Genomic DNA, 16,003 nt, shown 5'->3' with positions numbered 1-16,003 from the left:
CACGGTTGTTATTATCACACTGTGAAAATAATACTTTTGTGAAAATATGTTTTATTCACTGGATAAAGTTCAGTATTTCACTGTTGAAAATGTAATAAATTGAATTAAATGGTGATTAGGAATGAAATTGGTTTGCGAGGTATTGGTATTGGTTTGTATTACATTATCGCTGAAAAATTATCCCAGGTGTGAATATAAGGCAGAACGTCAGAGTCTAAGTGTATGAAATTTCCATTATGGTGGAGTGACACAAAAGACTTCCTAACTCCTGTACGATCACTACTCACATAGAATAACTGAAATCTAAGTACGCCCACTTACATTATCAAAACTATTCCATGGTGTTAGTTAATCAGTTTATACGAAATGCCAAATTAGACATTTAGACTATGTTCACATTCAAAAGGGATGACATCATGTTTTTTCTACAGTAAGTTATATATAAATCGCAAACATAAATATACAAGAAAAATCACGTTTACATGTTGCATATTTGAATAAATGAAATATATTTTACGAATTAATTATTTTGAATTTCATTTACGCACATTTCAAAGCTACATATTTAGAATGCACGTGTATCATTGGTTATATGAGGTGTAAATCACTTCATATCCTGATCATGTAGATATAGTCACAAAGTGATTATGGATAGGGCACGATGTTATTACGATTTCATGTTGTAGTTTTCTCCTGTTAAAGTCTTCAGAAAATACTATTGTACTTTTTGTAAAGCTGAGTTACTTTTGTATACTTTCAGTGAAAATACCTGAGGAAATTCTCAGATGGGACTATGATGCGCGAAAAAGATACGCAGAATGTGCCAAGAAAGGAACTCAAACAATACACAGAGCTCGTGCAATGATAGTTGGATGCGCAGGGGCTGGGAAATCTACTCTGCTTAAACGTCTACAGAAACGAAGTCTGGATGAACTGAAAAAGGTTCAGTCTACTGTAGGATTAGAAGTACACGAAGACTTATTTGAAATTGTTCCAGAATCTGATTGCTTAAAAGGTAAAATGAATACATAACGCACGCACACACACACGCACGCACGCACACTCACACGCACGCACGCACACTTACACGCATACTCACACGCACGCACACACACACACACACACACACACACACACACACGCACGCACGCACGCACACTCATACACGCACGCACACACATTGATTATCGCGTAACCCTATCATAATCCCAAAATATATGTACCCCAAGGCTTATAATGTTGTTGAAATGTAAACAATGTCATTTTTTACAAAAAAGAACAATACAACTGTTTCATTGTGTTTTCCCACCGGCTGTTTCTTTGTGTAACGTTTGGGGATCACATGGAAGATTGACGTCAAGGCCGATATTCCTTCAAAATTTGTTATTGATATCAATGATAGAAAACAAACAATGATAATGTCTCAAAACGATATAAGACCAGGATTTCACCAACAAATATCAGCAAATTCATACCGTAACAGTACATGTTATCTAGCATTCATGGATCTTTTATGACAATAAAAACCATAGGCGTCCGGGACACTGATAATGGAAAATAAAGACGATAGAGGGAATTCGAACTTTGATGGATACATTTTAGTAACTGTATTGTGTGAACTTTTAGTATGCTAATCTATTTTGTTCAATGTATACTAACATGCTATATGATGAATTTAACACGTTTAAGATTGGACCTTACCCACTATAAATAAAAAAGAACACGTCTTGCCACTATCTAGTCCCCTTCCGTGCCCCTCGATCAGAATATCCGTGAGAAACCGATAAATCGCCCTTTTTCCGTTGTAAAGTAAGACGTGTCTAATTACAAAGAACAGAATTATAATTTATTTCCGTCCACAACCAATATTCACCACATTTCTATTGTTTCCAACAAAACTTTACTCGCTGTTCAGAATTCACTCTACCAATCACTGAAGTTGATTTATTCGATCCGAGATAAAACTGAGCGCGATCTATCGAAAGCCAGGGGAAACCAAATACTCATGTATTTGGAAAACAACAAAGATCAATGCAGGGACTATAACGTTGTTATACATGTAACATTGTTCTGACTGTCGAAGCAGGTTTTTGCACAATGTGTCATATGTGTGAAGAATGCATCGCCGCAAATGGCGGTCATACACGCTATCAAAGTGGAAATTGTTTGCACCCCTCCCTTATTTTCAATGAACATAATCTGTTATTTAGTGTTTGAATTGAAAGACAATGTATTCTTTTAAATATTAGTATACATGTCCTGGGGACATAATCTTATGTATAAGAATCTATAAGTGGGATGACTAAACTACGCAGTCTCCTTTCACAATCTTATTAAAACCAGATCTTCAATCCGCTCCTCTATTGGCCATGTCGCGAATGCGACATGGCCAATAGAGGAGCGGATTGAAGAACGCGACATGGCCAATAGAGGAGCGGATTGAAGATCTGGTTTTAATCAGATTGTCTCTTTCCACAGCTAGTATGTATTATATATCTACGTCTGTTGATATGCCACATTACCATACATGTATTCATTGTACTGATTAGTAAATGAAAACATTGAGGAGGCCTTGGACGTTGTTGTGTGTTAAGATTTCGTTCAAAGATCAAATACTTGACTATGGAAAGCATGTAGCCCTCCACACAAAAAATCCCCTACCTACATGTATCTCTTCGGGATTCAGAAATCTGAACGAAAATAACAATGAATGTTTCTTTTTACCCAATCTTCAAAATTTTAAATCGCGTGTGTATAGAAGGGGCTGGTGTTGGGGTATTCATCTCCAAAAGTTGCTTCCATTTTTCCCCAGACTTCAATTTCGTAAATTGTGGGCGAGGGGTTCGCTCGCACTCCGCTACATTCATAACTCTCAAAAATTACATTATTCTCATTCACTATGGCTATCAATGTTTCGCTGTTCAATCACTGACGGATCCACGCGATTCAACGTGGCTGCTTTACATTGTATTTTAATTTACGGTGACCATAAACTACATTATCATAGAATACTTGATTTTGGAATAGGTTAAGATAATTCAAGGAGCAGCATACATGATACGAAAATGCAGTAAATGAAGTTTTAAGACCTTTATACTCCTAATCTTCGTGTAATGAAATGGATCTGTAACGCTAAAGACAATTCTTTTTCATCATCAAAGAACATCTACTGCTTCGTAATGATTTAGACATCCATTGATTGACATATGCAAGGTGAAGATAACGAACAGTGATCAATCTCATAACTCCTATAAGCAATACAAAATAGATAGTTGGGCAAACACGGACCCTGGCCACACCAGAGGTGGGACCAGGTGCCCAGGAGGAGCAAGCATCCCCTGTCGACCGGTCAAACCCGCCGTGAGCCCCACATCCCGATCAGGCAAACGGAGTCATCCGCAGTCAAAATCAGTGTGCCAAGAACTGCTTAACAATCGGTATGAAACACGTCAGACAGCATTTGACCCAATGCGAGGTTGTACTGACGAACTAGATCGCCATAACGACCATAGAACTTGCGAAATGCTGACTTCAATCAAGACTGTTGAAACCCCTGAACCATCAACTTCTTTTTCAGTAGCTTACCTCGATTTAAAAACATATATAAGTTAATCAAGTGACCCTTGTGATTCTCTTTCTATTGTCTATACCAACGCATAGTTTGAGAACAATGGAAAACAACCCGGAAACATTACATCTAAACATATAAAACCGCATGTATCAAGAAAACACGTTATAAGTATAACAAGAAGACTATGTCGTAATTAGATTTTTATCACTGTTTGAGGCGCAGAAAACACAATATTAGTCATATCATATCTCTCGAATCTTTAAGGTAAAGTGAATGTGACAGAAGTGGGACCATACCAAAACTTGACTAAATTGTCTAAAGTGTACGTCTACGGCTACATAGAAACTAACTATGCTGAAACATATTGTTGCGGCGGCCATCTGCTTAGGGCGTTCGTTTTGAAACTTGGAAATCCCCGGCTTGATTCTCGGTCCTAGTGTCATATGTACGGAATACCTTGTACATGTATACGTTAAATAAGTTGCATTACGTACCACATGTTACATGTATTTGAAGTGAAAGCCATGGTTCTTTCGGATATAACGATAACAAACGGCATATGGGCCACATCGCTCACATTAGCCCTGTCGCTGTTCACCTGTTGAGATTTTTTATTTCATTTTTTTTTTGGAGTCGGCTCGTGAAGCGAGATGATCCTTGCTGTCAATGGCGTGCGGATTTATCGCGGCTCATAAACTTTCTGTTTATTCTTACACCGACAGCAAATAATTCCCGCGGACAAAGATCTTCAAATAAATTTCATTTGCTTTTTTGAACACCTTCATTAAGTTTTGAAGACCTATCATACATATATGTTGACATTCTTATAACAGTGTAATTTAAATGAGTCACCTCAATACCTTTAAAGAATCTAAACATAGTGCGCATGAATACATGATGTAAGCAAATTAAGTCAATAAGGAGTGTCACAGGGATTGTACATTAAACAGGCGACGTACGCGTGTCTAAATATATCGACTACAAAAATAGAATCGTAAACATGAAACAAATAACTTTTATAATAAAGAAAGTACTATGTCGCTTTCTTGGGTTGGAAAAGAATAGTAAATATTTGAAAATGGTATTGGTCTATTACGACCGATCATACTCCCCGTCGAGGCCTTTTCGAAAGTGTGTCAAAGACTACACAATGCGACTATTTCTACGGGAATCTACCGGGATGAGACGATGAACGTACGTTCAGTTCATCATGTTTTCGCTTTCAGACTATTCTATAGTCAGACTCAGTTATAGATAATTACATTAACCGCATTTTGCCGAATATATTTAATACGCATCCCCTTTTGGGGCCCGTAAATTGTGAAAATACCATAGTTCGTGTGTACCATCGCATTTAACTTCACGAGAAATCTTTGTGGAATGTATTATTTAATAATGCAGATTCTCAAAAAAAAAATTCCTATACTAGAATTTGTATACAGTGCAGCAATCTTGTCCTCGTACACTACATAGCAGTATTTTCGGGGAAATAATGTTGATTTCAGCAAAGCACGAGAGTTTGTAGCAATGAAGTTTTAACAGACTCGATATTTTTAATTTCATGTCAATTAAATAGCCGATGCGAGCGGTCAATGTGTTGTAATCAAAACATCACCCAAGCTTCGAAAATTGACGTTCTAAGGTGTGATATAACGACCCCCTCGGTAATTATAAACATATCAATAATCCAAACCAGTAATTTAATTGGTAATAAATGAAGAATTCAAACATAACCCTCTAAAATTTCGCCGCATTTAGATGGATAAGTACATCAGTCGTTTACTGCATCAGGAAAGTCAAATTTCAAAAGTAATCGCATATTCCCAGACCCATGAAAAACGTGCAACATGCAGAAATCTGAAAAAAATCAAGTGACACAGGACGTGTACACAAAATATATGCTATTCACGATATCATAATATCATGGCAGTTTTAAAAATAAGATTTTTTTTCTTCTTAAAACAATTTTACGCTTTTAGATATGTAATTAACGCGGCGAAAAATTAAGTGCACATTGCATTGACTACTTAAAACAAAATGAGTCAAAAACCTTTAGTGGTATGTAATATGGGTCCGTTCTCATAAAAAGAGAGTGCGTATCAAATTTGGTTAAATACGAGTGTAAATTAATAAGCTTAATACATTATTCCGATTGTAATTTTTTCTAGAATTATGGAAGCCCATTAATGTCATCGTAGTAGTCAATACTTACGTTTTTTTTCTAAGTACGGAAACCCATTTTAGCCATATTTCTAAATCCATGTGCCTGTATATGAGATTCTGTAAACAATTACTTATGCCCCCTTTCAAAGAAGAGGGGGGGGGGGGGATTCCTTTCCACTTGTCGGTCTACAGACCACATGTTCGCTCAAGATATTGGGAAACATTCACTTGATTGTTATGATATTTGGTTGGTTATGAGTAGAAGGGGAGCCCTATTGATTTTAGGTCAAAATGTGAAGAGTCAGTCCACTCTGGATATAGGAATATACTGTCCGTTCAATATCTTGAGGACCCTTTGCTTGACAGACATCAAACTGGGTACACTGGTACATTCTAAGGAGCAGATGACCCCCCTAATGATTCTAACGTCACATGGTTATAGGGCAAGGGTCAAAATGGACATAGGAATATATGATCCACTCAATATCTCGAGAACACTTTGCTTGATGAACATCAAACTTGGAAGACTGGTACATCTTAAGAATTAGAGGACCCATATTGATTTTGAGGTCACATGATTAAAGGTCAAGGGTCAAACTGGACATAGTAATATATTGTCTCCAATACTTAAAGAATCAGTAGCTTGATTGACACCAAGCATGGCACACTGGTACATCATACAGAGTAGATGATTCCTATTTATTTTAGGTCACATGGTCAAAGACCAAGGGTCAGTCCATTCTGGACATAGGACGATATTGTCTACTCAATGTCTTGACTTGAAATGGTTTGGTACTATTATCAATTAAATGATGCATGTGTATAACCTTTTTATCAATTCTGCACCACGTGGGGGGTGTTGTTGTATATTTGTATTGCTTGACAAACATTTATTGTTAGCCGAGTTGCGTAGCAAATCTCGGCTTTTAAATTGGCGAAGGATGGGTGTCCAGTCGAGCGGGCGGGCGGCGTCCACAATTAGCTTGTCTGGTCTCTAACTTTCATACTTTTAGGTGCATCTTTGTGAGACTTCCATCACATAATCACATTCAAAAGAGGAAGGTTCCTATATATTTTGAGGTCGAACAGTCGAAGGTTAAGGTCACTGTCATTAAATGCCATATATTTGAGCTTGTTCGATCTCTAACTTTCATACTACTGGGGGCATCTTTGTGAAACTTACATCCAAACGAGGAAGGTTCCTATTTATTTTGAGGTCAAAAGGACAAAGGCCAAGATCGTTTTGTCATTAAATGCCACGGACTGAGCTTACCCGGTCTCTAACGTTCATACTACTTGGTGCGTCTTTGTCAGACTTGCATATTTTGATCACATCCAAAAGAGGAAGGTTTATTTTAAGGTCAAAGGTCAAGATCTCTTTATTACTATATACTGTAGATTTGAGTTTGTCTCTAACTTTTATACATGTACTTGCTGGTGCATGTTTATCAGACTTCAAATCCTGATGACATTCAAGATTCATGTTGCTATTGAAATCCAAAGCTCAAGGTCATCATCACACTATATACCTATTGCGACCGAACACATTTCAAACTTCATCTCGGACATACGCATCTTTGATGCGTTTTAGCGATTTTTGTCCCTCACCGCAACGCGGAAGGGGACATAAAACACCAGTGTTCGTGCGTCCGTCCGTCCGTCCCACTTCACATTGTGGACGCAACTCCTCAGAAACCGCTCAAGGGATTGTGTTCATATTTTGTAGGATTGTTAATCCCCATGTCTAGTTGATCATATTTTGCTGCCATTTTGATTCGACAATTTTTACAGGAGTTATGGGACTTTGTTGAATTTTTACATGCTACACTATAGGATCACATTGTGGACGCACCTCCTCAGAAACCGCTCGATGGATTTTGTTCATATAATGTGGGATTGTTAGTCACCATGTGTAGTTGATCATATTATGCCACCATATTGATTCGACAAATTTTACAGGAGTTATGGAACTTTGTTGAATTTGTAAATGCTACATTATAGAAACACTTTGTGGACGCAACTCCTCTGAAAACGCTCAACGGATTTTGTTCAAATGTTGTAGGATTGTTAGTCACCGTATGTAGTTGATCATATTGCGCCGTCATTTTAATTCGACAAATCTTACAGGAGTTATGAGACTTTTGTGTTTCAACTTTTTTTGCGGCGGTGGGGGACATGGCTACGTGTAGCAATCTTGTTTTTCTTTATTGTTTTGATGGTAGCATTTTATGACTAGTTGCTGAATAAACTCTCAAAATATGCGCTGAAAGTCAGTACAGTAAAACAGTGATGTTTCTTACAGATGTCAACTACATAGTCATTGTACCATTGACTAAAGGTTAAGCTCAAGGAATTGATTTGCTAAATTGTTTTGTTGGATGGTGTCTTCTTACAACCACTGTGGTGCTTATCTGAGGGTTTTCTTTTGTGATATAAGTATTATATGACTGCATAATGATTTACCTCCAATTCTTACCATTTGTACATCATGGATTGTTCAGCACGATCATCAGTTAGCAATGACTCTTTACATCCATGTTGGATATGTATATTATGTAATTTGAATGACAGGGGTCATGGCTTAGTCAAATTCAGTCACTTAAAAATACAAAGGCATGGTGCATTAAAGTATAAATCCTGCTAAAAGAAGCGTGTATATGCAAACTTACACACACGATGTTCGTCATCCTTGATTACTACTATCTTGCTCCTTCAATATTACCTATTCCAGTTAATAATGAAGTGCGAGTCGACTCTCAGGCCCTTCAGGCCTTTGATTTCAATCTTTATTTCAGTGAATAATTTGTTGTTTCAACCTAGCCCCAAAGGTCACACTATAAGCTGAAAAGGAATTCACATAATATGGGGTGACTCAAAACAAACCTGACTAATATTACCTTGCTGTTCTGGATAAGGCCAATATCACAAAGTCATATACCGTGACATGAAATGAAAGATTTTGTTACAAGAAATCTGTCTACAAAATATGAAAGTTCTGCCTTAAATCGTTTAAGAGATATGGATTAGGTCAGAGTTGTACGAAGTGGGTCAAACTTCAAGGATAAGGTCACGCGAACATATTTAAAACTGATGTGAACGAGAAACGTATTGTTCCACGAAATATGCCAGGAGTGGTATAAATCAAATGTAGATTCTAAAAAAAAAGATTCTAAGGAAGTTTTCACAAAACTTTTCTCATATCAACAACGCCAAATTATAAAACATTTACGAGCTTACGCGACCATTCCTCGAGGTGAATTAAAGACTAAACGTTTTGACATCATAGAAATTCGCTTCTTCAAGAAAATTTTGAAAATGAAGTATGCATATCTTGTGATCAGTCATTCAACTATTAAACTACACTCTGATTATACGCACAAGTACTCTGAAGTCGATGTTAAAACTATGCCGTAGTTCCTCATTCATAATATTTTCGTAATATGTGGTATTCGGATTTTCAAACAGTATGTTGGAATTTCATTAGCACAAATTGTGCTCTTTTTGAGTTTACTTGTATTTATATTCTTTTGATAATTTTTATCCCTGTTTGTAGCCACATCCTATTCCCTGGGGTCATGATTTGAACATAATTGAATATGCAATATCAGGAAACCTTCTTGTAAATTTCAAATTTTATGGACAAGTAGTTCTTGAGCAAAACCTTTTCAAATATTATTTCTGGTATATTCGCATGCAACACGTTGACCCCCCCCCCCCCCTTTTGTGGTCCCACCCCTCTACGGGAGTTATGCTTTCAAGAAACTGGAATATTCATTATGTCAGAAAACTCTCAGGTAGATAAAATATTTTCTGAGCGAGGGGTTCTCGAGAAGAATTTTAAATGACCTTCAAATTTTTTTTTGCTTTGTTTATTATATCCCTTTTAAAGGGGACATGGTCTTTTAATTGAACAAAATTGAATACTTAAGTGCAAAGGTAAAAAAAAATCGAGCAATTACATGTATCATTAGACAATTCGGAATTGAGAAGATACCAGAAAATAATTTTCTAGCATTCACAATCAAGCAAAAAATATGAAGAAATTTGGCGTTTTGAATATCCCCATCTAAATGAATGAACGGGTATGGAATGAGACGTGAACTTGCAAGCAAAGTATTGTTGATTGATTGTATATTGTTTAACGTCCCTCTAGAGAACCTTTCACTTATATGAAAACGTTACCATTGCCGGCAAAGGGCTGCAACATTTAGCCCTATGCTCGGCGCTTATAGCCATTGAGGAAAGAAGGAATATTTATCGTGCCACACCCGCTGTAACACGGGCCTCGATTTATGCGGCCTCATCCGAAGGAGTGCCCCATTTAGTCGCCTCTTACGACAAGCAAGGGGTAATGAGGACCTATTCTAACCCGGATATCCAGGGGAAGCAAGCAAAATACCTACTGAATTTTGGATCTGATGATATTCATATGGGTAGAGATATTCATAAGAAATAATCTTTTAAAGAATCGAACACAATCCGATGTTTTGAATTATCTATCCTATACTTGTGTTTCGACATTTTCCTAATAGAGCTACCAGTTGACACAGATAAAGAAGGGAAACAACTCTTGAGTATTTTGGACTTTGGTGGACAGTGTGCCTATTACGCGTGTCACCAGGTCTACCTCAGCAGAAGAGCCTTCTATCTTCTAGTCCTCAACATGTCTAAGGCATTTGATGAGAAAGTTGACCCTTCACTCTGTGAACAGGAAGGGACCATGTTTACTGACTGGAGCTACGGGGGTAAGTGAAATAAATTAGTATTTTCACAGATAGCACATTCAGGGCAATCCAGGTTGTAGTAACCATCAGTGTGTTCAATGTTAATGTGTTTGTTGTAATGTATACGGATTTTCACCAGCTTTCTTTATTATTTTGGTGATATTTACTATATTGCACTTGAAATAGTGTGTTGGCAATAATCATAGTATCCTCGATACATTCAAATGTGCTTCACCTTAACATGTGAATGGCTTTTTTTCGTGCATTGAACATGAATTTCACATCAAAGTGACCTTAACTTAAAATGCGATTCACTTGAACCTCAGGTTGAAAGTATTGGTCTTATTTCACGCGAAACACATATCACACCTATTCAACATCAACATCGATTTAAATAAATTTCACGTTCAAATATGAACAAGAATTCCATGTTAAAAGGAAGTTAAGTTTAGGATTTTGTTTTTAGAAATCCAAGCCAGGAACAGATACACTGAGTATTTCATAATGCATTTGCTCTTGAAAATTTAAAGTAGGATTTAAAACGAGTTTCGAACATTGGGTTTTTGAACTTTTCCTCCATGAAAGAGGACACAATATATATTGATAAACGACACTGTGCATCAACTGCGACGAAACCGGTGGACCTCCTACTACACTTTCTGTTCCAGACAAGCACATTATCCAATACACTCAAAGGACAGCGCTTATCTAATTGTTATACCCCCGCAGACGAAGTTTGTGGTATACTGGAATCACCATGTTCGTCCCCCGTCCGTTTGGTCTTAGGATATTTGTATCACCAATGAGCAGATTTCATTACAACTTTATAAATACCTTATATGAATATTGAACTTCTGCACCTGTTATTTTGATTGAGATATGTATTCCCCCTTCAAAGAAAAGGGGCATATTGCGTTGCATCTGTCGGTTGGTCGGTATGTCGGTCGGTCAGTTGGCCGGTAGACCACATGTTGTCCGCTCAATATCTGGAGAACTATAACATTAATCGTAATTATATATCATATGTTGCCTGGTATATTAAGTGGATATTGTCAGTTTTCAATGTATATTTTATAAACCAATTAACAGATTTGATGCAAAATTTGTGTATATATTATGTATATAATGGAGCTTTGCTGTGACGTTTTCTTGCTCAAGCACGCTAAATAGTAGTTATCCATGTAATATTATTCAGAAATTATATTAAGTACTCCTTCATTATTCTGAGTAACACACTTCTGCAGAATATATAATGTTACATTAATTGCTCTCCAGAATTTTCATGTCAAAAGAATGCGATAATTCTTTAATTAGCACACATTCACTATTTCTCACCATCCACTGTGTCCTTCGTGGGTATTAGTCCCACTAAGACAGTTCTACCTGCTATTGTAGTCCGAATGTGACATATGCCCTACAATTACGTTTAAAGCGCGATAACAGTCTGAGTGGATCCGTATCTCGAAAGTATATACACAGTTGAGACCACATTAAACCTAATGACAGGCTGTATTTGCAAATAAGATCATCAAAATAACCATATAATTTGCGAAATATTTCCTTTAAACGAGACTTGAATTCCTTCAAACACCAACTTATTTGTCAGTAGATTGCCTCAATTCAAAAATTCTCTCATACGCAAAATTGCTAAGTGTAATTAATTAGATATGAATGGAATAATCATTGAATACATAATTATTTAGGTGTAAGTGTTTCAGAATTTGGCATACGGATAATAGTAAGTAATATAAAGCTATTTTATATAAATTTTATTGCTTCTTTATACACCATATACACGAGACCGTTCGCGGTTGCTCAGTGGTAGAAATTGATTGATTTTATATTGTTTAACGTCACTCTCGAGAATATTTCTCTCAAATGGAGACGTCGCCATTGCCGGTGAAGGGCTGCAAAATGTAGGCCTATGTTCGGCGTTTGTACGGTCTTTGAGCAGGAAAGGATCTTAATCGTGTCACACCTACTGTGACATGGGACCTTAGTTTTCGTGGTCTCAATCACAAGGACCACCCCATTCAGTCGCCTTTTACGACAAACAGTAGTACTGATGACCTATTCTAACCCAAATCCCCACGGCATCTTTCGCTACGTAACCGGAAGGTCGTGAGTTCGAGGTCTACTCGCGTCTCGACCGCGTAAAGCCTAAAACGTTACTATAGATAGTAATTGCTCCTTCGCATAACGCTCGACATTTAGAATTGAGAATCACTGGTCTTTTAGATAATACCCTAATATCAAACTCCTTTCTCGCGACAGGCGTTGGCACGTTAAATAATCCTCATTGTTACGGCGCTGGGTGCTAAGGATAGGTCTAAATTTATGGTATTTCACCCACAGCTGGTGACGTCTAAATTTGAGTAAAAAATTATCGATGGGACGTAAAATAAACAGTCAATCAATTATATACATGAGAAAGGAAAGGTAACCCATGCTACAGACAGTCTGAAAGGGAAAGATAAATCTTGCTAAAACCAAATAAGAAAGAAAATCATGTCTGCCTCATAAATGTGGAATATCGTGGTCTGAAAAACTATTCATTGAGTTCGTTGGCCTTATTTCTACAGGGTACTTGTTGTTTTGGTTGAAGTCAGTACATACCTACTGTGACAATGACGCCCCAGTGATCATCGTTGGAACTCATCTAGATCAAACCAAAGGACAGGTATCTTGTTCTTTCTTTTTAGGTAATATAAATCTATAATACGCTAGTTTTAATGTATAAACAAGGAACATACATTTTGTTCTTTATTTTAACTAACGTGAATCTATAATACAGTAGTTTTAATGTACACTTACTGGTATCCATCTTAGTATGTTCTTCTATATCTTTTAATGATGAAATTCTGCAGATTTTAGGAACCAACTGGTCATTATTCATTTCAAATACCAACTTTAATTTTCTATCTATACTGTTAGAAAACACGACTATATCTCAATTGTATAGTTTCAATTAATGATCAATCTCTATGTTTATGCTGTGTTGAGACAAACGTACAGGATTAGTTAATACAAATAAATCAGAAGAATATTATAAGTGCGGGATGATCGAGTGTAAGATAGTTTTATAACAAGGACTATAGCCTCTGTCTGTTTATCTTACGATTCCCTTTCATTGTTATAATTGAAAATATTCCGCAAATGTAATTATTAATACCACAAAAATCGGATTCCAATGTTTTAGCGTTAAAAGAAACAGCATAGTGTTTGATTGATTATTAATGTATTTCCATTGAGAACATCGTATGCTTACTCACAGCTATTTGTTATATACTTTTAACCTCACCTAGATTCTTATTTTAAGGGCTGACCTGAAAACTTAATATTGTCTAATAATCCTAATATGTCTAACAACTATTACCAAGCTGAATATTTTCTAGTTTCAAGATAATTGCATTGTGATATTGATGAGACAATCACGTAAATCTTTTAAAGGACCATTAGCTGTGAAAGTGACGACAGCCATATTTTTCTCAAACTCTCTAAATTGGCTAGGAATATATATTAATGACTAATAAAAACTTTCATTTTGTACAAGAACAAGATAGACTTTAAAAAAAAACTACGTTAGATAACCGCTTTTAGAGTAAAGAAATATGTAAGGAAGAATTATTGTCTTGCAAGACAATAATTATTTAATCACCGAATTTTCATATCCATGTGTCGGTTCGAGGTTAAAAAGTGTCTTGAAGTAATTAAATATTTATGTTATTACTGAAATATATAATGCAGAGCAGTTGTTATTGAATTCAAATTTTAGTGACAACATGACAATTAAAGCCCCTTTAATGGATTTTCAAGAAACGGATAAAGATTGTGTATTATTCAGAATAACATTCTGAACTATTGCGTTCGTTACCGCTTAACAAACGTATTTCATTTAAGTGGATAAATCCGTCGTGTTTCGTACATCATCCCCCATTTCAATCCCTTGTTGCGTAATCAGTAATCAATACTATTTTTTTCTCTTAATTTTGACAGTCAAAACTAGTATCTTTGCTTCAATGTTGCATTGCAAATTCTTTATAAATGTTTGAATATTTAGGAAATACTGTACTTTTGACCAATCGAGGCTCCATACTTCGGGGATGGCCCATAGAACGTGAAACGTTTGGGCTGACAACATTGTTTTAAAAATTCTTACATATTTTGATATTTCCCTCAATATTAACCAGGCATTTACTGAGCTACAATACTCTTTTACTGTAAATGGATTGGGACAATTTTCAGTCAATTGTGACGTAACAATTACTTATATGACTAAATGACTGAGAAGTCGCATCTGTTTACAAATAACAGTTGGCAGAGCATCCCTTATGTTACCAAATAAATAAAGAATCGTGTGCTTTTAGAATTAGAAGTGTACAGGGTATAGAGGGTGAAAGATGAAGATAACGAGCAGTGATCAATATCATAACTCCTATAAGGCATATAAAGAATATCAAATAGAAACGTTGGGCAAACACGAATCCCTGATATAAAAGAGGTGAGAGCAGGTGCCTAGGAGAAGTCAACAGCCCCTGTCGACCTGTCACACCTATCGTAAGCCCTATCTCTTGATCAGGTAAACGGAACAATCTGTAGTCAAAACCAGAGTGCCAAGAACGGTCTATCAATTGGTATGGAATGCACCAGGCCCAATGACAGATTGCTTTGACAAACTAGATCGTTATAACGACCATAAAATATGTGATATGCTGACTTTTAACAAGACTGTTGAAATCCTTATTACAACAACTTGTTTGGCAGTACCCTGCTATATATTGACTGAGATTCGGAAGATTTACATATCGAGTTCGTTTTAAAATACCGTGGGATTACAACAGAAGGATATTGAGTCTACATCTCCCGATATTCACTTTACTTATCCCGATAGTTAATCTGTAAGTATTGATTGATTGATTGATTGTATCTTGCTTAACGTCTCACTCGAGAATTTTTCACTCATATAGAGACGTCACCAAGACCGGTGAAGGGCTTTAAACTTAGGCCTATGCTCGGCTCTTACGGCCATTGAGAAGTGAGGGTTCTTTAGCGTGCCTTACCTACTTGCTTGTGATATTTTGGCTGGACGCCGTACCGACAGTACATGTGTTTTAACCATTATATGGGTGTATTCAGAATCCTTGTTTCTATACAATAATTATGTGTTAATACTGGTAACTGAATGACACAAGTCGGGCGATAATTGTCCCTTTGTTTGAACATCAGACACACTGCAGTTAAATGATTTGTTCGTTATTTGTTCGTTTGTTGTTGTTTTTTTCAAATAGGAACTTAGAGTTTATTAGCGATTATTAACTTAATTAATATATTCAAAAACATCCCAGTGAAATAGGAATACACTCTACTTTTGTATTACTTTATTGTTTGTGCGACGAGGATCAAGAAATAAATAAAAAAAGATGAACATTTACGGGTGGGGGGGATCCTCTAAATATGTCATTTATAAAGGTAAGTTTTGTTATGCTCATCACCAATCATTCATGACTAAAAGAAATGATGAAGATGTCTTATAAAAAAAAACGTT

General features: G+C 36.4%; 1 protein-coding gene across 1 annotated transcript in view; it reads left to right on the top strand.

Moving 5' to 3' along the window:
* Positions 1–16,003, top strand: part of LOC125677509 (uncharacterized) — a 171,474-nt gene that overhangs the window by 142,569 nt on the left and 12,902 nt on the right. The window contains exons 16-18 of the mRNA XM_056161023.1: positions 761–1,015; positions 10,267–10,479; positions 13,041–13,138. Coding sequence (XP_056016998.1) covers positions 761–1,015; positions 10,267–10,479; positions 13,041–13,138 — 566 coding nt within the window. The remainder of the gene's footprint in view (positions 1–760; positions 1,016–10,266; positions 10,480–13,040; positions 13,139–16,003) is intronic.

The sequence above is a fragment of the Ostrea edulis genome, chromosome 3 (assembly GCF_947568905.1).
Source record: "Ostrea edulis chromosome 3, xbOstEdul1.1, whole genome shotgun sequence".
In the NCBI taxonomy this organism is placed as follows: Eukaryota; Metazoa; Mollusca; class Bivalvia; order Ostreida; family Ostreidae; genus Ostrea; species Ostrea edulis.
Note: the sequence above shows the minus strand (reverse complement) of the source record. Positions and strands in the feature narration are given on the sequence as shown.